Source organism: Doryrhamphus excisus, chromosome 3 (assembly GCF_030265055.1).
Source record: "Doryrhamphus excisus isolate RoL2022-K1 chromosome 3, RoL_Dexc_1.0, whole genome shotgun sequence".
In the NCBI taxonomy this organism is placed as follows: Eukaryota; Metazoa; Chordata; class Actinopteri; order Syngnathiformes; family Syngnathidae; genus Doryrhamphus; species Doryrhamphus excisus.
Genome location: NC_080468.1, coordinates 11885139 through 11906526, shown reverse-complemented (window position 1 = coordinate 11906526; position 21388 = coordinate 11885139). Strand labels below are relative to the sequence as shown.

The window sequence follows — 21388 nt, the reverse complement described above, 5'->3', positions numbered from 1 at the left end:
AAAACTGTCCCCTCTTAAACCAAGCAAAATCAAGTGCAAGCAGGCATTCTATTGCTTCTATACTGTTATTGCTTTCTCTTTTCTAAAAAATTCAAGTATTCTAGACTCATCTTTTGCACATGAAATTTGTTATGCCGCAATAAGGTATATCAATCCCTTAGGACAGTTACAAAAGTTATGACTTTAAAGTAAACGTGAATGATAAAAAGTGTACCAACGAAACCATCTTCAACATGCAAGTCATTTTTATATTTAGAATATCATGTTTGCATTAATTTTCATACAGATGAACAAAGTCCGCTAAAGAGCTTTGGGGCAGATATTCTTCTTTGGCTCTCCGCTCGTCCATTTCCAGTCTTTTTTTAAGCTGGCTTAGCCAGCCGCTGACATCAGAGTCACAGCCCTCTGCTCATCTGGCTGTTTATTAAAAAAGTGCACAATCATGCTTCTCAAAATAATGTATTTAAAAAGACAGAAATAGAGATGGAGCAACAAAAACAACAGGAGTTATGGCCAAAAATATCTTTAGGAAAAATCAACAAAGCCCGCGGAGAGCTAAATATAAATCTAAAGATAGAAGCTGGTGATAAGAGGGGATGAAGTGAGCAAAAATATATTTTTATAGGACCATTTCAGGCACGGCAGTACTTTGAATAGGAATACAATTTGTAGAGCCCACAGCTCTGTTTTGGTCCCCTTTGAGTTGCAGCTTATGGATTTTTATTATCACACTTGTGCAGATGCTCTCTATTGGATCAGCATCACAGTGAAAACACAGCTCAACACATTGCTTCCTCTCCATTGTGTATCATTGTGTAGCCTACAAGTCAGTATGCATGTGTGTGTGTCTGTGTGTGTGTTTGTGCGTGCATAGAAGAACACACCACATCCTCTCAAATGACCTTTCAGTGGTCAAAGCTGGAAGGCCCCCTGAGCCTGTGTGCGGATATGGAAAAGCATCAGCAGCATCCTCGACTCTGCCAAGCGGCTTCCTGACTGTCCATCAATCATCACGACAGCGACTCATAATATTATATGATGTCCTGAATCATTTCAATAACTAGTAATAAACCCCAAGCCTCGTCTAGAAATGTGCAAGACTTCTTTAGTGGAAATAGCTTGCAAGTTTGCCACTGCATAAGCATTTTATATAACTTGTTCTCATGGTAATTTGGTGCTGTCATGTCTTTGTGGCAGTGATTATAAGTGACTTATTCTTTAAAAGTGGAATGCAGGCATCCACTTCCTCATCCCTCATGTCTAAATGTGTAAGTCATTCGGCTGCTTGGTGATGAGAAGGATTTTCTTCCTATTCGTGTGTGTGTGTGTGTGTGTGTGTAAAGAAATGAAATGCTATGGTCAGTTAGAGATGCTCAAAGTTGATGTCACATCATCAGTGAGCAAATGTGGGACTATACATAAGTGTAAAGCAGCGTAAATAGCCTCGGGTGGGAAATTTCCATATCCAATTGCATTCAGCGTTTGGGTGGCTATTCACTGATGCGACCGTAGTCAAATGGATGCATGGCTAACGCACATTATGACCGTTATACCGTTTGCATACATGGCTGGAGAAGATATGTATGGTACACTCATTGAACACATTAATAAAATAGAATACACAGGCTATATATAAATATATAGTGGAAACGTAATTTATAAAGCGCATCAGGGACAATGTGTTTCCTATTGTGGTTGCAGCGCTTTAGAATTGTATTGTACTGTATTGTATTGTACTCCTCGGTTGGCGTGTTTTTCAGTTAATGTAGAAATTTGATGGGAATCTTGTGGTGTTTAAATTTTACCCATCATCCGCAATAGGTATGTGAGACATGAACGCAGGACTTTCTCTTTTCTGTGCATTCTAAAGATATAAAAAGAGATAAAACAAGGCAGTTAAGAATGCACGTAATGGGATGCACCTATTCCGCCTATAAAGCCTTTTGACACTAAAAACTGTCAACAACACTCCATTTAGCGGCACGGTCGAGTGGTTAGCGCGTAGACCTCACAGCTAGAAGACCAGTGTTCAATTCCACCCTCGGCCATCTCTGTGTGGAGTTTGTATGTTCTCCCTGTGCATGCGTGGGTTTTCTCCGGGTACTCCGGTTTCCTCCAACATTCCAAAAACATGCTAGGTTAATTGGCGACTCCAAATTGTCCATAGGTATGAATGTGAGTGTGAATGGTTGTTTGTCTATATGTGCCCTGTGATTGACTGGCGACCAGTCCAGGGTGTACCCCGCCTCTCGCCCAAAGACAGCTGGGATAGGCTCCAGCACCCCCGTGACCCTCGTGAGGAAAAGCGGTAGAAAATGAATGAATGAATGAACACACCATTTACATTTACAGCGTTTTAATTGGTGTGTCCCATTGTGTGCACCATTGCGTGCATTAATTACCTGCATTTTGCAATTAGTTATTTTATATTTCTCACCTTCTTTGTTAAACAAAGCACTTACACTTGGCTCCGTTTTGGGTTATTTTGCAGTCACGATCAAAAGAAAACATTGTTAAAGTCACCAGACAAAGAAAAGTGTATGGATTTTGTGTGTACGTGTCTACTGACTGCTTTTGAACCCTTTTTTTCTGACACCCTGTTTCCATTTCACTTAGCTTTTGGGTATTTTTGTAAACCTTTATTTGTAATTAATATTAGTCACAATACAGTATTTGTGAGATTATTTGCTTGAAGAGAATATTTGAGTGATGGACAGTTTACTTTACTACTGTCTACTTGTTGTATATTGTTATTTTTTTATACATTGAGGTCCATTTAGTGTTGAGCTGTTTAAAAACAACAGAATGTTTCATAAACAACAAAAAATGTACAGAGGAAACATATTACCCAGTCTTGTGATGGGTGTATTAAAAACTTTCAAACTTTAAAATGATCTTTCAATGGTATACTTATCAAGGATAACAACTTATTTTTTATCCGCGATTAATTATGAGTCAACTATGGACAAAATGTGGTTAACTAGAGACGAATAAACCAGCACAACATTGTATGTACATATTTATTTTTTAAAAAGTATTGCACAAATCGTGACCTTTTTATTACTAGGTCCCTCCCTCCCTGGTGGATTTACATGTAGACATAATGAAGATAGTGTATTTGTATAAACAGACGGAACCCATGCAAAAAGCCAGCAAAGCACAGCCTTCTCGTTAGGTATCCAGTTTCAGTGACAATATTTCTTGTTGCATGCATAGATAGGTGTGTATATTGTTTAGAATGAGACGCAAACACACACATTCATTCCTGAGTTATTTATACTGAATGCTGCTGACTGTGTTCCAGGAAGGGTCCTATGGTGTGCTGCAGCTCAGCGCCAGTAAGTCTGACACCAGAGCTGAAACTGGAGAGCAAAGTCACCGTGTATCTGCAAGAGGTCAAAGCCGGGGTCCGCTTACAGTGCCACTTAATCACCGACGGCTACGTCGTTAAGTATTGTTTGTTATTATATTAGGTTTGAACAAATGTAAACCATACAATGGCTCACAAGAGTGGGTACGGTACGCCGCTCCTTTTACTGCCCCAACGCGAAACCTGGTTCCTTTGGTCAGCAGTAAGTCAAGCCTGTTCACAGTGAATGTTGACCTCCGTCAAAGATCATGGATTCTGGTCATAGTTTTCATTGACAGAATTTCTTGGTACGGCCAAGGCATTGGGGTGTCAGTTTTGCGAACCTTAGGATCTCGTCTCTGCTATTTGGACATGATGTGGTCCTGATGGTCTCATCAAGCTCTGATCTTCTGGGGAGATTTGCAGCTGAGTGTGAATTGGACTCTGCATTTCCAAATCTGAGATCTCAGTCAGAAAAGAATGGATTGAACCCTTGGGTTTGGGAGGTCTTGCCCCAGGTGGAGGGGTTAAAGTATCTTGGGATCACGAATATGAGATCGATGGTAAAGATCGAGGTGAACCAGAAGGTAAAACTCTCAATTTACCAGTCGATGGTCATGAGCTTTGGATAGTGACCAAAAAAGTAAGGTCATAGGTCATCCAGGCATCCAAGCTCCTTCGCATCAAGAGGAGTTGGTTCGAGGATGTAGTCCGGATGCACTCCTGGACGCCTCCCTGTTGAGATGTTCTGGGCATGCCCAGAAGGAACACTCTGTAGGGTTTCTCATCTAGCCTGGGACTGCGTCAGTGTCCCATTCCTGGAGCTGGAAGAGGTAGTCGGAGACCAGGAAGTGTTCCCGAGTTAGACTCCTGTCCCCGCAACCCAGATAAGTGGAAGAAAATGGATGAATGGATGGATGGTGAATCCATGATGCAAGAACACCGCAAAGTTGGACGCATAGTATAGATCAAAATATAAAAACAATAAGATTCAGGTGTACTAACCCAAATGTTGTCCATGTTATTTGTTCTTTATCATATCATAACAGTCATCCACAAAGTGCAACCAATTAAATATCAAAGTTGTTGAATAGCCCTGTTTCTTTCTAGCTTGTCGTCTCTCCAAAGGCTTATTGGTGCAGAAGACGGTTACACCGCAAACATGGAATGATGTACAGGTATGTCCTTCCACAGCTTCTACGCTCCTTCACACCTCCCAATGTAGCCCTTCGACGCCATCATATGTGGAAAAGACACGTTATAAATATTGATTTATGAATGCATTGCTTACCTCGCCTTAGCATGGAGGAGTTATTTACACGCTGCTACGGTGTATGGGTTCAATAGGATGATTGATAGAGCCCATTACATCTAAATATGATCATAAAAATATGTTTTTTTGGAGCATAGACTGGTTTTGAAATGTAGTTTTTATCTTTAGTATCTTCTTGTTAATGTCAACAAGGAAGCGGCACAACAGACAGAATGTCAGTGGAGTGTATGCGTAACCATTTATTACATTATGATAAAAGGATGTTTGCTCGTATTATAATTAAAAAATGACTACCTTTGGTCTGTTTGTTGAGTTTAGAAAATATATTAATGACTGCTATTGTTGTTGGGACTGAGCAGCAGGTACATCTTTTATGTTTAAATACACAAATATTATTTGCTTAAGTAAAAATGAACGTGTCTCCCACAATAGAAATGGCTTTTAATGGAACATTGCTTACTATTAGATTTGGTCGTCTGATTCATAGTTAAGTACATGATTGTACTAAGCTTTCCTAGCACACAATGGTTGTGTCACTGGTGTGGTGGTACCATTAAAAAGTGCTGCTTTGTACCCTTGACCGTACTGTTAGGTAACACGCATGCAGTGTTTGGGCGTGTAGAAGGTACAAAAAGTTTTATAGAAATCCAGTAATAAGCCTTATGCGGTACATAAGTACCTATATAAGTACGATGAAGGAAATGAATAGACTTCTGTACGTTGATAGATCTGGCAGTGTTTGCGAGGTAGGTAACCATAAGTATCAGTTTTCTCACAATGGCTGCACCTTAAGTACTCACTTATGGGCATGCCTGCTTGAAGGGACCTTGATTCATATCTTCCTTGTCATTCAGGCAGAACACTTCCCAACCCAATCGTCAACAATCGTGCAAGCATGGTCACTGTGACTAAGATCCAAGTTGGGTCCTCCTCTCTGATGAATCCAGGAAGTCGTGGGATTGGACAGGAAGCACAGTGACGATCCAAAGTGAGGTCAAGAGTGTTTTAACAAAGCATCATCATGGTCACTCCTGGTACGTGTGGTCCGGCCCGTGTCCGCTTCCTCCTCTTCGTCCATCTCCAGCTGCTCATCTTTCTTCTTGATGTAGCGCTCGTAGAGCACCATGATGACCCCCATGAACCAGGCCGACACGGTGCCGGCGGCGAAGATGACAAAGCCGATGATGACGAAGAAAAGGTAGTCCCAGGAACCCAACGTGTGGTGACACAACGTCCGTAGTTGGATTCCCGCCTCGCCAAGACGATGGCCCTGAAGCTCGTCCGGGGAACCGCACACGGTCTGACCCTCATCTGTTACATAAACAATAAAGCAGGATGAGATGACTCACATCAGAGCAGAATATCAGAACATTTTATCACATTGTTCGATGAATACAGTGGGAATCTGCTAAGTTGGCATTTCTCTGATTGCCTGGCTTATTTATTTGTGACTTTCTCTTGGGACATACCAAAGACAAAACAGCTGAGAAGTCGACTGAGAAAGAAGATCCTTCTCTGGATCTTCTACCCAGCTCCATTGTCACAGCCATCTTGATGTCATCCACACCTTCAAAACAGGTGTCCTCTGATGTCAAGTCAAGCCAAGTCAATGTCAAGTCAAGTCTCTGATGAAGCTCCTCAACCAGCCATCTTGATGTCATCCACACCTTCAAAACAGGTGTCCTCTGATGTCAAGCCAAGTCAAGTCAAGTCTCTGATGAAACTCCTCAACCAGCCATCTTTATGTCATCCACACCTTCAAGCCAGGTGTCCTCTGATGTCAAGTCAATGTCAAGTCAAGTCTCTGATGAAGCTCCTCAACCAGCCATCTTGAGGTCATCCACACCTTCAAAACAGGTGTCCTCTGATGTCAAGTCAAGCCAAGTCAAGTCAATGTCAAGTCTCTGATGAAGCTCCTCAACCAGCCACCTTCAAAACAGGTGTCCTCTGATGTCAAGTCAAGCCAAGTCAAGTCAATGTCAAGTCAAGTCTCTGATGAAGCTCCTCAGCCAGCCATCTTGATGTCATCCACACCTTCAAAACAAGTGTCCTCTGTTGTCAAGCCAAGTCAAGTCAAGCCAAGTCAAATCTCTGATGATGCTCCTCAACCAGAAACTGCTGTATGCTCATTGTGAGTGGGCACGTTGTCATTGTGCAGGATCTCTTTGTGGTCATTCTGGTTGATGGTCTGGGCCTGTGGCAAGGAGTCACATGGACGATGCACCTGATTGATTACCCACCTTGTCAAAACATCCACCAAGGCTCGATCTAGGGTTTCCTGATTCAGAGTCGAGAGGGACAAGGCATCAAGCTAAAAGCCCAAAGCTGTCAACTCGATGTCGATGGCATCAGCAAGTGAGGTTCACCGACGTTCTTCTACGTAGCCATACTGGCTGTAACATGACTTTGACTGTCTCGTTCGAAGTCACTGAAGGCTCTGACGTTTGGTCTACGGGTTGTACTCAAGGCTCCATGAGTCAATACCGTTGATGACTCTCGCTAGCAAGTCTGGTTCGGTTTCAAGACGCTTGAGGATGTCCTGACACACTTTCATGTGTTTATCCTTCTGGCCGTGGCTGTGACGACTGAGGATCCTGGAAGAATCCTTGCAGGAGTGCATGAAGACTTGGCAGAGAAGGCTGGGAAAGTTAACTTCAAATGGGTAAAACTTAGTTTGTTGTTTTGATTTGAGCTATATATTTTGTGGTATCAGTCCTGGAACTTTTCTGACACACCTCATCTTAAGCATGTTCTCCCCGTGCATGCGTGGGTTTTCTCCGGGTACTCCGGTTTCCTCCCACATTCCAAAAACATGCTAGGTTAATTGGCGACTCCAAATTGTCCATAGGTATGAATGTGAGTGTGAATGGTTGTTTGTCTATATGTGCCCTGTGATTGGCTGGCCACCAGTCCAGGGTGTACCCCGCCTCTCGCCCGAAGACAGCTGGGATAGGCTCCAGCACCCCTGCGACCCTCGTGAGGATAAACGGTAGAAAATGAATGAATGAATAAGATGAATTGAAATCTATCATTCTGGAAAAGGTTATAAAGCCATTTCTAAAGCTTTGGGACTCCAGCAAACCACAGCGAGAGCCATTATCTACAAATCTCAATTCATCTCCGTTATTTTCTAATGTACCGGGCAGTCATTTTTTCCACAAAGGCCCATTTAGGTTTGGATTTTTTTTCCTCCGTTGATATGAAAACGAAGGAATGGTCTACATACAAACTGGCAAAACAAAACAAAAACAAAACTGCAAAATTAAATGACATAGTTTGATGTGGTATGATCATTAAAATGGACATGAGCACATACAGCTGATAGTATAACACTTTTACACATAAAATTAATCAAATAATTCAAGGAAAATTATAAGCATAAAATAGTTTGTGTGTTAAATATATGTTCTGTCACCCCGGACAATTTTGTTAACTCAATGCGGCCTACGAGTCAAAATATTTGCCCACTCCTGCATTAGAAGATTGTCCCAATGGTTATAATGTAGTGGCCTGTGGGCGTATATTAATGATGAAAATCATCTACATTGTGCATGAAGGCGATTGCAGAAGGAGTATGAAGAAGAGCTAATCAACATAATCCGAAATTTGCGTGAGAGTTTTAATGAGAACTTCATGACTGCGGCACAGTCCGACTGTGTGGTTTATTCTGTGGGAATGAAAACACACTCAGCTGCAAGTATTTCTCAGGACTTTTATGTGATAAACGTATCTTTGTTTTCTTAGACTATAAATAGCATCTCAGGGATTGAACGGAAGAACGTGATAAATAATGTATAAGGGTTGTGGATTGTTTTGCATATCAACTTATTCCCTCTGTCAGGTGTGGAGACTGCATGTGAATAACAATGTCACCTTCTTAATCAGGAAACAACAAGCTTCCTAGGTAACACAATCTTGACTTCATGCAGCATTAAATTACACAAAAAAAATACTAAGGATGAATTATTCAAAGCCTTTTCTTGCTTGGAGGATTTGAACGTGACTCTGGCTTTTGTGTGTGTGTGTGTATGTGCAGGAAACCAGAGATTAAAATGGAATGACGACGACTGAGACCTTTCAGAACTCTACAAATCTAAACAGAAATGTTGAGATTTTCAGTAAACTGCAGGAGACATTTTCAGAGGCTCGTCAGTCATTGCTCAAATCTGCAGCACCTCAGGAGGGAATCATTGTTAATCCGAAGGGGGTTTTCTTACAGTCGACATGAACTGGGGATAACACACAATGATGGCTTCTGCTCCCCTCGGAGGGAATTCCCAGCGGGTAGTGGAAGTATTTTCCACTCAGGGTTTCCTGTGACACTCTATTTGCAACAACAGCCCAAAGATATACGCCAGCTCTCATTTCCCCGCCACAGTTTGCTGTGATAGTTGACAGCAGAAAATGGGCTTATTTTCCCCTGATATTATGACACAATAATACACAATAATTTCAAATGTGAAATTGGAAACAGAATTTTCAGGAAAAAACAAACTTCAAATCATTAAAATATTCCGAAAAGTAATCTTAAGAGTGTACGCATCAACGCCATCACAGTCAGACATCTGTTATCAAAAGTAGACTGTATAATATTCATTCATTCATTCATGGTCGCCAGCCAATCACAGGGCACATATAGACAAACAACCATTCACACTCACATTCATACCTATGGACAATTTGGAGTCGCTAATTAACCTAGCATGTTTTTGGAATGTGGGAGGAAACCGGAGTACCCGGAGAAAACCCACGCATGCACGGGGAGAACATGCAAACTCCACACAGAGATGGCTGAGGGTGGAATTGAACTCGGTTCTCCTAGCTGTGAGGCCTGTACGCACTAACCACTCGCCTACTGTGCAGCCCCCTGTATTACATATATTATTCATTCATTCATTTTCTACCGCTTATCCTCATGAGGGTCGCGGGGAGTGCTGGAGCCTATCCCAGCTGTCTTCGGGCGAGAGGCGGTGTACACCCTGGACTGGTGGCCAGCCAATCACAGGGCACATATAGACAAACAACCATTCACACTCACATTCATACCTATGGACAATTTGGAGTCGCCAATTAACACAGCGATGGCCGAAAGTGGAATTAAACTCGGGTTTCCTAGTTGTGAGGCCTGTACGCACTAATCACTTTTTCACCATGCAGCCCCCTGTATAATATTATATTACAGAATGATAAATAAAGGTTTTATCAGGTGACGGTTTGGCCCTATAGAATGGATTAAGTCAGATTCCTATGGGTGTTGAATTCCAAACATGGAAGTTCGACAGACACATTTTCCAGGATAATTCCAGCCATCCATATATTTGAACACCTATGGACAAATTAGAGTCTCAAATCAGCCAAATATGTTTTTGGAATCTGTGAGAAAGCTGGAATACCGAGTGCAGATCCAGAGAAAATCCAAGCAAAGAGATGTACAACCCCAATCTGTCATATCTTGTATTTATAAATTATTACTGAATTAGGGTGGATTAAAAAATAGAATTTTTAACCAAAAATCAGCCAATGTCCGGGGATCCACTGTATCATCTGAGCACAAATCCCCCCACCCCCCCTTTTTTTTCTTTTCCTCAGAGAAGTGGTGCGCAGATGTGAAGCTGAGCCTGCAGCTGAAGATCATGAGGACTCCTCTAAGCTGCAATCAGCACAGAGAATCCCAAGCCTTCTCTGATCCTCACAATGGCCGCTCATTTCCTGCATATCCAGGCCCAACTTCCCCAATCTTTTACTGCGTCCTTGCACGGTCTGCTAATATTTGCGCACGTGTCTGACAGCTAAGAAGGAAACCCTTCTGGCTCCATACCATCATCGCCCCCCCCTCCTCGGAAAGAACTGGCATCGAAACGTGAGGGCTTTCCCTTTCGCCTACCCCCCATCCTCACCACTCTATTTGTAGACGCTACCCTTATATAACAGCTGAGGGAGCTAATCTAACTGAGGAGGACGACACATTGAGGAAAATCTGTCGGTTCCTTGTGATGCGTCTCCGAAACTGAAGAGACAAGCCAGACATGTTGTGTGAACCAGGTGAGACCCAGATGAGACGTAACGAGACTCGCAAGAAAAACACAGGTGCCTCCCAAATGTGGGTTTAAGGTGTTCTTTCGGGTATAAAGCCGATAATTGAGGTATCTTCTGGGCTGTCATCCGTCCTGAAAGACATGATCAGACAAAAGTGTCCTCCTTCTCCGCCTCCTCCCTTGCTGGCAGCTGTCACTGCAAGAGACTCCACTCTAAATTAAGTTAGACAAAAGGCAGTGAGCGGCACGGAAATAGGCCATCTCTTTCACAGGACTCCTTTCGGACTTGGTCTGAGCTGTAGGGTTTGGGTGGGTGGTTGGTTAGTACGGATGTGGAGTGGGTATAATTACTGTATGCAGTGGTTGCCTTTTTGATGCCGCATTCTAACGCTGGTGTTAGAAATTGCGACTGGCTTCTTTCACTAAGTCGACGTATAAATAGCATCTGCCCTTTTGCAACGTTACACACACCATGATCGATATCTAGAGGCGAATCCTAACTAATTACACTTATCAGGTGACCCAAACACAGAATGATTACAGACGGAACACTGAGTCTTCACATTCCCGGCCTGGAAATGTGAATAAATAAACACAGATGGGAGAAATCCCATGGCTTCCTGCCTGTGCTTCTTTTATCTCGGCTCATATTAATGTCCTCATGCTCCACTTCCAGCACCTGCATCTCCTTGCAGGGACACTGTGGACTTTACCAACCTGCATGGACCAGGTCTGCTCCTTTCTATGACAATAACACACCTTTATTGTCATAGATATTTTTTGAGATGGAAGAGGAGGGAAAGTAATTAATAGGTGTGAACCACTTCCACACGGTCATTCAGGTAGTCTGTGATCCATGCCACCACCCTGAGGAGCTTAGGCTAGATGCTTCATTCATTCATTCATTTTCTACCGCTTATCCTCACGAGGATTGCGGGGGGTGCTGGAGCCTTAGGCCACTAGTAGACATGTTGTTTTAGCAGTACTTTCACAACTATGTACCGAAATGCTAACTTTTTATTATCATAGGAGGAAAAAAAATCCAAACCTATATGGCCTTGTGTGGAAAAAATGACCTGGTCCATTAAAAAATAACTGAGATGAATTGAGATTTGTAGATAATGGCTCTCGCTGTGGTCCCAAAGCTTTAGAAATGACTTTATAACCTTTTCCAGACTGATAGATTTCAATTCATCTTATTCATTAATTTTCTAGCGGGGGTGCTGGAGCCTATCCCAGCTGTCTTCGGGCAGAGTACACCCTGGACTGGTCGCCAGCCAATCACAGGGCACATATAGACAAACAACCATTCACACTCACATTCATAACCTAGCATGTTTTTGGAATGTGGGAAACCGGAGTACCAGGAGAAAACCCACGCCTGCACGGGGAGAACATGCAAACTCCACACAGAGATATCCAAGGGTGGAATTGAACACTTGTCTCCTCGCTGTGAGGTCTGCGTGCTAACCACTCGACCCCCATGCAGCCAATATACAGGATAAAGTTATTAAAAAAAAAAACACACAACATACTGAAATACCGCCAAATTTCCCATAAGAAATCATGTTAATCCAATTAATCTGTTCCAGAAAGCCAAAAATGTTCACACTCTGCAATGAGCCATGTTCCACAGATGGTCCCTGTACCACACTTTGGACACCAATGCTTGTTTTGCCTTTTCGTCGATTTTGGTAGCTGGGTTGCATTATGGAGGGTTTTTTTTTATCCACAAAATAAAACAGTACTATACCTTGAAACTTGAATCCCTCCAGATGGACCCACAGGCAGAGCTCCTCGATAATGCACTCACAGCTCCAAGGGTTCCCACTGAGGCCGATGGAGCGCAGGGCAGGCAGCGAGATAAGTGAGCTGATGTTCAAGACCGTCAAATTGTTCCGGCTCACATCCAGAACCTGCAAAGCCGGGTTCTCCGCAAAGGCGTCCGGGTGGATCTCAGACAGCTCCGGGTTGTCAGTCATCCTCAGCATGATCAAGCTCGCCAGGGGGCCGAAGGTCCTGTCCTCTATCCGGGTGAGGGTGTTGAAGGAAAGGTCAAGGTAGGCCAGCTTCCTTAAATTCCCAAACGTTGACTGGGAGATCTCAGTCAAGGAATTGTTGCTGCAGTCCAAGTAGACCAGATCCGAGAGGTAGTTGAGGGCGAGAGGTGGAAGCTCCACGATGCGGTTGTTGGAGATGATGAGCTGCCGAGTGGCCAGCGGCAAGTCCACGGGGAAGCTTGTCAGGTGCTGCCCGGCGCATTGGACTACCAGCTGGTCGTCACACACGCACCGGTCCGGGCAGCCCGACGACAGCAGCGGGGACGCGATCACCCCCGTGGAGACCAGGAGCACAACGACGAGCCGCAGCGGTTGCGCGCTTGGCTGCGGGGCAAGACGCATGACACCGCCGAGGGCTTCATGCAGTCCGCTTGGAGAGATCCACGCACGCTTACATTCTTCATTGACCTCCGCCAAGGCGATCGGAATAACGGAAGGATTACTTCCACGGGAGGTCAGTGTGGAGACTCTTGCCCTTGGCACCCCTCTGGCGCGTAATGTTTCAGCTCATCCTGTCAGCTGGTTCTGATCCAGTGTGCATCCGATGAGCTCACGTCGGTTGTCATACCTCGTGGATTTATTATTACTGAGTCCTCCACCGGAACACGACTGTGCACGCTCACTGTGCGCGCTCACAATGGGTGCTGCTTGGCTCGGGTGGGTTGTTGTGCACGAAGGAGGTGGAGAGAGGGCAAGGCACAACAAAATATCCACTGTCATGCATGCGTTTTGTGTGTGTTTGCCTGACCTACTTGCTCCAGTCGTGCACGCAGTGACGTCACAATCTGCACGTGTCAAGTGTGAGCGTGCAAGCCGCTCAGGATGGTTGATCATTAAACATGTATGTTGGATGTAATGCTGTAGTTTGTGGTGCGCTTCTCACGTGCACCAGGTGTGTGACCGATGCGCCGTGCATGCTGATCACGTGGTTGCATTCAAACAGGATGTTCTCCGAGTGGCCACGGAGTTTAGAGAGGTTGCAATGGAGATACAAGATAAGTCATGGCTATACTTCATGTAGCTCCTTCCTGGTATCCCGAGGCGTCACCAGGCCAGATGAGAGACATGGTCTCTCCAACATGTCCTGGGTCTTCCCTGAGGCCACCTCCTGGATGGATGGGTGGTTGATGGATGGGTGGATGGATGGATGGATGGATGGATGGTTGATGGGTGGATGGATGGTTGATGGATGGTTGATAGATGGATGGATGGATGGGTGGGTGGGTGGATGGGTGGATGGATGGTTGATAGATGGATAGATGCATGGGTGGATGGATGGATGGTTGATAGATGGGTGGATGGATGGATGGTTGATGGGTGGATGGATGGTTGATTGATGGATGGTTGATAGATGGATGGGTGGATGGATGGTTGATAGATGGATGGGTAGATGGAAGGGTGGGTGGGTGGGTGGATGGATGGTTGATGGATGGATGGGTGGATGGATGGATGGTTGATAGATGGATGGGTGGATGGATGGTTGATAGATGGATGGATGGATGGGTGGATGGATGGATGGATGGATGGGTGGGTGGGTGGGTGGGTGGATGGATGGTTGATGGATGGATGGATGGTTGATAGATGGATGGGTGGATGGATGGATGGGTGGATGGATGGATGGTTAATAGATGGATGGGTGGATGGATGGATGGATGAATGGATGGATGGGTGGATGGATGGATGGGTGGGTGGATGGATGGTTGATAGACGGATGGGTGGATGGATGGATGGGTGGGTGGGTGGGTGGATGGTTGATAGATGGATGGGTGGATGGATGTGGATGGATGGTTGATAGATGGATGGATGGATGGGTGGGTGGGTGGATGGATGGTTGATAGATGGATAGATGCATGGGTGGATGGATGGATGGTTGATAGATGGGTGGATGGATGGATGGTTGATGGGTGGATGGATGGTTGATTGATGGATGGTTGATAGATGGATGGGTGGATGGATGGTTGATAGATGGATGGGTAGATGGAAGGGTGGGTGGGTGGATGGATGGTTGATGGATGGATGGGTGGATGGATGGATGGTTGATAGATGGATGGGTGGATGGATGGTTGATAGATGGATGGATGGGTGGATGGATAGATGGATGGGTGGGTGGATGGTTGATGGATGGATGGTTGATAGATGGATGGGTGGATGGATGGATGGGTGGATGGATGGGTGGATGGATGGATGGTTAATAGATGGATGGGTGGATGGATGAATGGATGGATGGATGGGTGGATGGATGGATGGGTGGGTGGATGGATGGTTGATAGACGGATGGGTGGATGGATGGATGGGTGGGTGGGTGGGTGGATGGTTGATAGATGGATGGGTGGATGGATATGGATGGATGGTTGATAGATGGATTGGTGGATGGATGGATGGGTGGGTGGGTGGATGGATGGTCGATAGATGGATGGGTGGATGGATGGATGATAGATGGATGGGTGGATGGATGGATGGTGGGATAGATAGATAGATAATAGATAATAACAATAATAATAATGTGGAGAATAAATAGATGACATCAAATATGAACAACAATGTACAGCGTAAACAGTAAATTGCACAAATAATTTAAGTAATTTTAAATAAATAATAATACAAGTATACAGAGCAGAAAAGACTAGAAGTTAAATCTTTCCTCCAAAATAATGTGTTTTGACATTTAGCTCCTGGCTGTACCTTGCACCAATCCAAACCGAGCATAAGCAGCCTCCAAGCAGATGATGGGAGATGCAATGGGACAGGGGGGGGTCAGGCAGCACTTGTTGTTGTCCGCACTCAGTCTGAGTGTATTCTTGGTTTTCTGTGTAGGTGTTGAAGTGCTGAATCAGAGTACGATGGAGGAGGTGGAGAAGGGCAGTGTGTGTGTGTGTTGTGGTGGTTGGGGGGGGGGGGGGGGCAGATGTGCAGATGACAGGCCCTAGGAGAAAGTAACAGCACAATGTCAGCCACAACACTGCACGTGCTGACTGCTCTCACTCTTTCACGCCCACTGGCAGGCACTGACAGGAAGCTCAGAAGAGTGACAAGGTGGGCCTAAAGGCCATGTGACACCATGTGGTGTCTGAGCCACAAGTACCTGCTACACACGTACAGTACTGTCACATGTTCAGTGATGTTATGAGGACATCTAGTGACAGAATTTGGTCATGTTTATAGCGGCACTCTATCTTGTCACCAGACACACCTCTCTTTGAAAGGGATAGTTGCCGTTTTTTTTTTTTACATAAAGTTGTATGACATCTCCATTAGGAATGTAATGCATCATAGGCGACTAGCTACCCCATGTTGGCAGGCCAGACTAGACTTATCATCCAGATACACACCCAAGTATTAATAGGTGGGAACCACTTCCACACGGTCATTCAGGTAGTCTGTGAGGCGAGATGCTTCATTCATTCATTCATTTTCTACCGTTTATCCTCACAAGGGTCGCGGGGGGTGCTGGAGCCTTAGGCCACTAGTAGACATGTTGTTTTAGCAGTACTTTCACAACTATGTACTGAAATGCAAAGTTTTTATTATCAAAAAATGAAAAAAATCCAAACCTAAATGGCCTTGTGTGGATGCGACTATTTTTTAACCTGCCAAAAAAGGAAAAATCCCAAGAACGTTCCCATGTGGACGGGGCCTATAAGACAAGGGGGAACAGAGTGGGAGTTCTTTGTAGAGGCGTTAAAAGCGCTGCTGTTTCTCTGTGAGCCAGGCAGAGTATTAGAAAATAGCACAGGGTCTGAAACAGGTCTGGTATGAGGATTTTCATGGTTTCACCAACTGTGTGAGGCCAAAATAATGTAAAATAATTATGAAGTCCTTGCCCAATGGCACCGTCCATAGGGGCAAAAAAAAAACCCTTAAAATATATTAGGAAAGCAGGAAGTGAACAAATGTAACAGTTACTGATTGTAAAAGTACCAGATGGAGGGGTAGGATTTAATAAGCTTTGCTTCTTCCTACTCCTTTTGGACATGTGGAACTGTGAACTGATTATGTGATGCATTCAATTGTAATCTGATGCATGTTCAAATGAAATAAAACCATTACCATTACCATTACACCTCCTTCATGTGGTTATTCTGCATCCTTTGTTCTATTTCCCTTCTGTAGTCCCCTGCTCCTTTATCTCATTCTGGACCCAGTTCAGCTCTTGTGTGTCACCATCTTTAAATGTTTACTTCAGGTTCAGCAGGTCTTTGATGCCACTTGTTATCCAGAGCTTGTTGAACACTGGAAGTGGACAAATCATCAGCAATTGTAGTCCGCGTCGAATGTTTTGGCATTTCCAGTCGAACAGGAATTCACCTCAGTCTCTTGTTGAGTGGACTGGGAGTGTGCATGGTGAAAGAAATGAAAAGAAATATATAGTGCATGTTTACTGCAACATAACTCTCATGTATGGTTATAGTTTGCATAAAGTATTATTATTATTATTAAATAATAATAATAATAACAACAATAATAATAATAATAATAATAATAATAATAGTACTACTACTAATAAAATAAAATAAAATAAAATAATTATTTATTAATAACAATTAATAATAACTGCAAACGCAGTTTTCCATTTAAGGCACAACAATCACATAGATGTATTTCATATGTGTTGATAACGTTGATGATTTTTTAAAATACAATACATACACGCACATACACTTGTTTCTAACCGTATGTAACGGTAACCAAGGCAACGCTTGCTATCACATGCATGACAAATCACAACATTAAAAAAAATGCTATACAGTATGTGGTCGAGCACGAGCACAACCACTTCTTAAAAAAAAAAAAACAATTGTCCCTGCGGATTGCGCGCCACGCCCACTGGTCCGCGTGCGTTACGTAAAGGCTGACGCAAGCGGATGTCTGTCTGGAAAATTTGAGTTTTTGTGCGAAGTGTTGGGGTGTGTTGTGTGTGCAACAGATTGTTTTTGCTCGCATTGTCGTGCTTCATCTGGAAGGTAAACGTTTCTCCTTTCCCCTCACTAATGTCCCCGTCACATTTGTGTGAACATTTGTGTGTGCGAGCTTTAATGGCGCTGCTGTTACCTTGTTTGACCTTCTTAAAGCGACCTTGTTCATGTCTACCGCAGTACTCGTTTTCTTTTTTTTCAAATACATTTATGACGCGGTGATTCTGATAGTGAATTCAAAAGGTCTTATCCCACTGCTAGCCTCTAATTTGGATAAAAATTAAGAACCATGAATGGTACTGAAAGGTTGCATCATGTAGGCTACATCCCATAGAAGCACATTAACTACTGTTGTTTATATTGGCACCTACAGTATGGTATATTTATGCAATATCACCCAATTATTTACCAACAGGAGTAGACCTGCTAACACATGGGTGTCAAACTAAAGACCCGTGGGTCAGATCTGGCTCGGCCGAATACTTTATGTATAATAAACTCAGTGTGTATGGATGGGTGAATCGAAGTCATAAGAAATGTGACATTATGTTGTGTTTTAACTAGGGCTGGCAATCCATTAAAATATTTGATGATGATTAATCACATTTGTTGTCCATAGTGAACACACAATTAATCACATTTAATCGCAGATAGAAATATGTTTTTATCTATAATAAGTAGAGAAAACAATTCAATGTGCAACTACAACATAGCATAGAAAACCTGTTTGTAAATATAAGCTGTACTATTATTAGAGCCCTGTAGACATGAAATAACACCCCTATAGTCATTTGTTTTCTGTGACGCTTGTCATCAGTAGGGTGGGTGGAGGGGTATGCTGGAGGCTATCCCAGTTGACTTCGGGCGAGAGGCAGGGCACACCTGACTATATTATATTATATTTGCTGTTGGATTACCCAGCATGCCCTGCGGCACTTACTGAACAGTTAAAGGTAGTTGAAAACGACTCACCCGATGATGTGCATCCTTCCAGGTGTCAAAATGGTTGTTCTATCCAAAGAGTATGGCTATGTGGTGTTGACCGGTATGGCCAGTATGATCATGGTGGGACACTTGGCAGTCAAAGTGGGCAAAGCTCGCAAGAAGTACAACGTGCCGGTGAGCAAACATGTTGACATCAACAGAGTGGTGGCATCATGTATGACGACTAACACACAAAACACGCCTTTTGGTTACAGTACCCGAAGATGTACAGCGATGACAGCGAAAACGGAAACGTTTTCAACTGCATCCAGCGCTCGCACCAAAACACGTGAGTAAGCAGCGCAGTATGGACAAAAGTATCGGGACACCTTGGGGTTATTCCTGCAGGACTTTCACTGGGTTCCAAGAACCTCGGGGTTGGCGAATAATCATGAATAAAAAGCCCTAAAAATACTGAAAAATGAAAAGATGCAAGGGCAACTTTAATTTGTGAAGCAGCAAATCTAGATATGCTAAGAGGTGATATATATTATTTCACAAAAAGGTGATATCATGTGCTCTTTTTTTACATTTTTGCTTTTATATTTTTCCAAAAATTTAAACTTTCTTCTTAAATACTGTATTTATATTCATTAATATAATATAATATAATATAATATAATATAATATAATATAATATAATATAATATAATATAATATAATATAATATAATATAATATAATATAATATAATATAATATAATATAATATAATATAATATAATATAATAATATAAATATTATATTAGTTCCCCAACCTACTTTTTCCTAAATTACAAGTTCATATTTTTTTTGTATTTCTCACATTTTGACTTTTAGAAAATAGGATATTTTTTCTTCAATATTTACTTTTATTTTACTCTTTAGTTTTACTCTTATGTCATTATTTTTCCTCATATTAAATGTATTTTTTTTCTTGTATTAATACAAATTTTCTTCTCTGAATATTTTGACTTTATTCTTGTAACATTATAACATTTTCAGCTACATAATTTTACAAAATGTAAAGTTCATCTTAATATTTTGATTATATCCTTGTAAAGTTTCTATTTTCCAGCTTTTTTATTAAATTAGATTTTTAGAATGTTCAGCACTTATGGCACCCCTGCTCTATAATACTATGCCTCTGGTATTAAACACATTTAAATTTAATTTTACACATTTACAGGCATACATTATACATGACCTCTTCCTGCTGAAAAATGTTGAGTGATTGATTTGTTCGATTCATAGCAGCAGTACTCTTTTTGTTCCTTGCACATAGCGCCACCAAACCATGTTAGCATTTTTAAAATCGAGGGATCTTTACATTTTGAATTAAATTGTTGTTGATTAATCGATTAATCATTAATTGTTGCAGCTTTAATACCTAGTACAATATAATGTGTGCAAAAAAAACTTGAGTGAACATCTTGTGTGTGTGTTTTTTTTTAACCTCTCTAGTCTGGAGCAATATCCAGCCTTCCTTTTCTGCCTGGCTGTCGGTGGCTTGCATTGTCCTGTAAGTTAGCGCACTATTTCTTCCATATCTTTGGAATCTATCAGGAAAGATTGAAGTGCAATTCCGTGTGCAGCGTCTGGCCAGCGGACTCGGAGCTGTGTGGATAATTGGTAGAGAGGTGTACGCCCACGGCTACTCAACAGGAGGTTAGACGGCATTATAAACAGCTAGTGCTGTGTTGTTTTATTTCTTGAAGTAATCATATCGTTCTCGGTTAGATCCTCAAAAAAGGGCGCACGGAGCATTTGGGACCGTGGCTTTGCTCGGAATGATGCTGACCACGGCCCACTTTGGATGTCACCTGGTGGGCTGGACGGGACCATGCGTTTGGCAGAAGACGCACTGTTGTTGAGGACCTAAGAGTGTGGCCTTTATTACTCAGTAAATGTAAACACTTCTGCCTTGTTTTGCTGTGTGTGTGTGTATGTGTGTGTGTGAGAATCAAGTCATCTGACTGGTTCTCCATGTTGGAATCATGGAGAGTGGTTGCACCCAGTGTCCTCCCGCCAGGTTGCCATGGGTTGCATACTGATTTTGACATTATAAATAAAATGGCCATCTTTACAGGTGGCATAAAAATGGCAAACTTGGTGGTGCTTTCTTCTTCCAAGGAGAACGCCGTCTTTCATGTACAGGATAAAGTCCACAATGCATGTCTGTACAGGTGATTTATTGGGCCAAACCCAACTAATAACAAACAAAACCACTCCCATATGTGACTGTGTCTAACCAGGCGTGTCCAAAGTGCAGCCTGACAGCAAAAGTTGAAAAATTTATTCACAAGAAAAAAGTAGTATTTTTTGCAAGAATAGCATTGTAATATTGATTTTCTATGCCGCTTGTCCTCATTAGGGTCACATGCATGCTGGAGCCTATCCCAACTGACTTTGGGCAAAAGGTGGGATACATCGCCAACCAATAACGGCCACAATATTACAATATTTTGTGAATAAAGTACTAAAATTAGAAGGAAAAAGACCAAATTCATACTAATGATAGCCTTTTTCAACTACATAGCAAAGCTGGGATGCAGTTTTTCTTATTCCTATATACACAGTATAACTTCTTTAGCAGTATGTGGCCCTCAGTGACAGTTATTTCATCTAACCAAAAGGGGGCAGCATTGGAGCCTTTTTGTTAATGAGGCTTCACTACTGCAACAGAGTGTGAAGCAAATGGAAAATAAATGAGCAAAAGTCAAAACATGATATACCAAAGCTGAGATTGACAGGAATGGAGGCCAGACTACCCGGATGACAGAGTTCCAAGACCAAA

At 42.8% G+C, this 21388-nt stretch overlaps 2 protein-coding genes across 2 annotated transcripts; one reads left to right on the top strand and one right to left on the bottom strand.

The window, feature by feature from the left end:
- Positions 1 to 341: 341 nt before the first annotated feature.
- LOC131126400 (leucine-rich repeat-containing protein 52-like) lies at positions 342 to 13336 on the bottom strand. The gene is made up of 2 exons (XM_058068887.1): positions 12411 to 13336; positions 342 to 5933 (listed from the first exon to the last, which is right to left on the bottom strand). Exons 1-2 carry the CDS (start codon positions 13057 to 13059, stop codon positions 5617 to 5619), a joined length of 966 nt encoding a protein of 321 aa, XP_057924870.1. The 5' UTR covers positions 13060 to 13336; the 3' UTR covers positions 342 to 5616.
- Positions 13337 to 17535: 4199 nt separating this feature from the next.
- Positions 17536 to 20699, top strand: mgst3a (microsomal glutathione S-transferase 3a). The gene is made up of 6 exons (XM_058067789.1): positions 17536 to 17678; positions 18625 to 18749; positions 18830 to 18903; positions 20056 to 20113; positions 20187 to 20259; positions 20332 to 20699. The coding sequence occupies exons 2-6, from the start codon at positions 18633 to 18635 to the stop codon at positions 20463 to 20465; spliced, it is 456 nt and encodes a 151-aa protein (XP_057923772.1). The 5' UTR covers positions 17536 to 17678; positions 18625 to 18632; the 3' UTR covers positions 20466 to 20699.
- Positions 20700 to 21388: the final 689 nt, after the last annotated feature.

Bases quoted from the DNA above. Each gene is read 5' to 3' on its own strand.
- LOC131126400 (XM_058068887.1), bottom strand. From the start codon at position 13,059: ATGCGTCTTGCCCCGCAGCCAAGCGCGCAACCGCTGCGGCTCGTCGTT. The intron at 5,934-12,410 runs GTATAGTACTGT...TTTATGTAACAG, and splicing joins GGAGGGATTCAAGTTTCAAG to ATGAGGGTCAGACCGTGTGC.
- mgst3a (XM_058067789.1), top strand. From the start codon at position 18,633: ATGGTTGTTCTATCCAAAGAGTATGGCTATGTGGTGTTGACCGGTATG. The intron at 18,750-18,829 runs GTGAGCAAACAT...TTTTGGTTACAG, and splicing joins GCAAGAAGTACAACGTGCCG to TACCCGAAGATGTACAGCGA. The intron at 18,904-20,055 runs GTGAGTAAGCAG...TAACCTCTCTAG, and splicing joins CAGCGCTCGCACCAAAACAC to TCTGGAGCAATATCCAGCCT.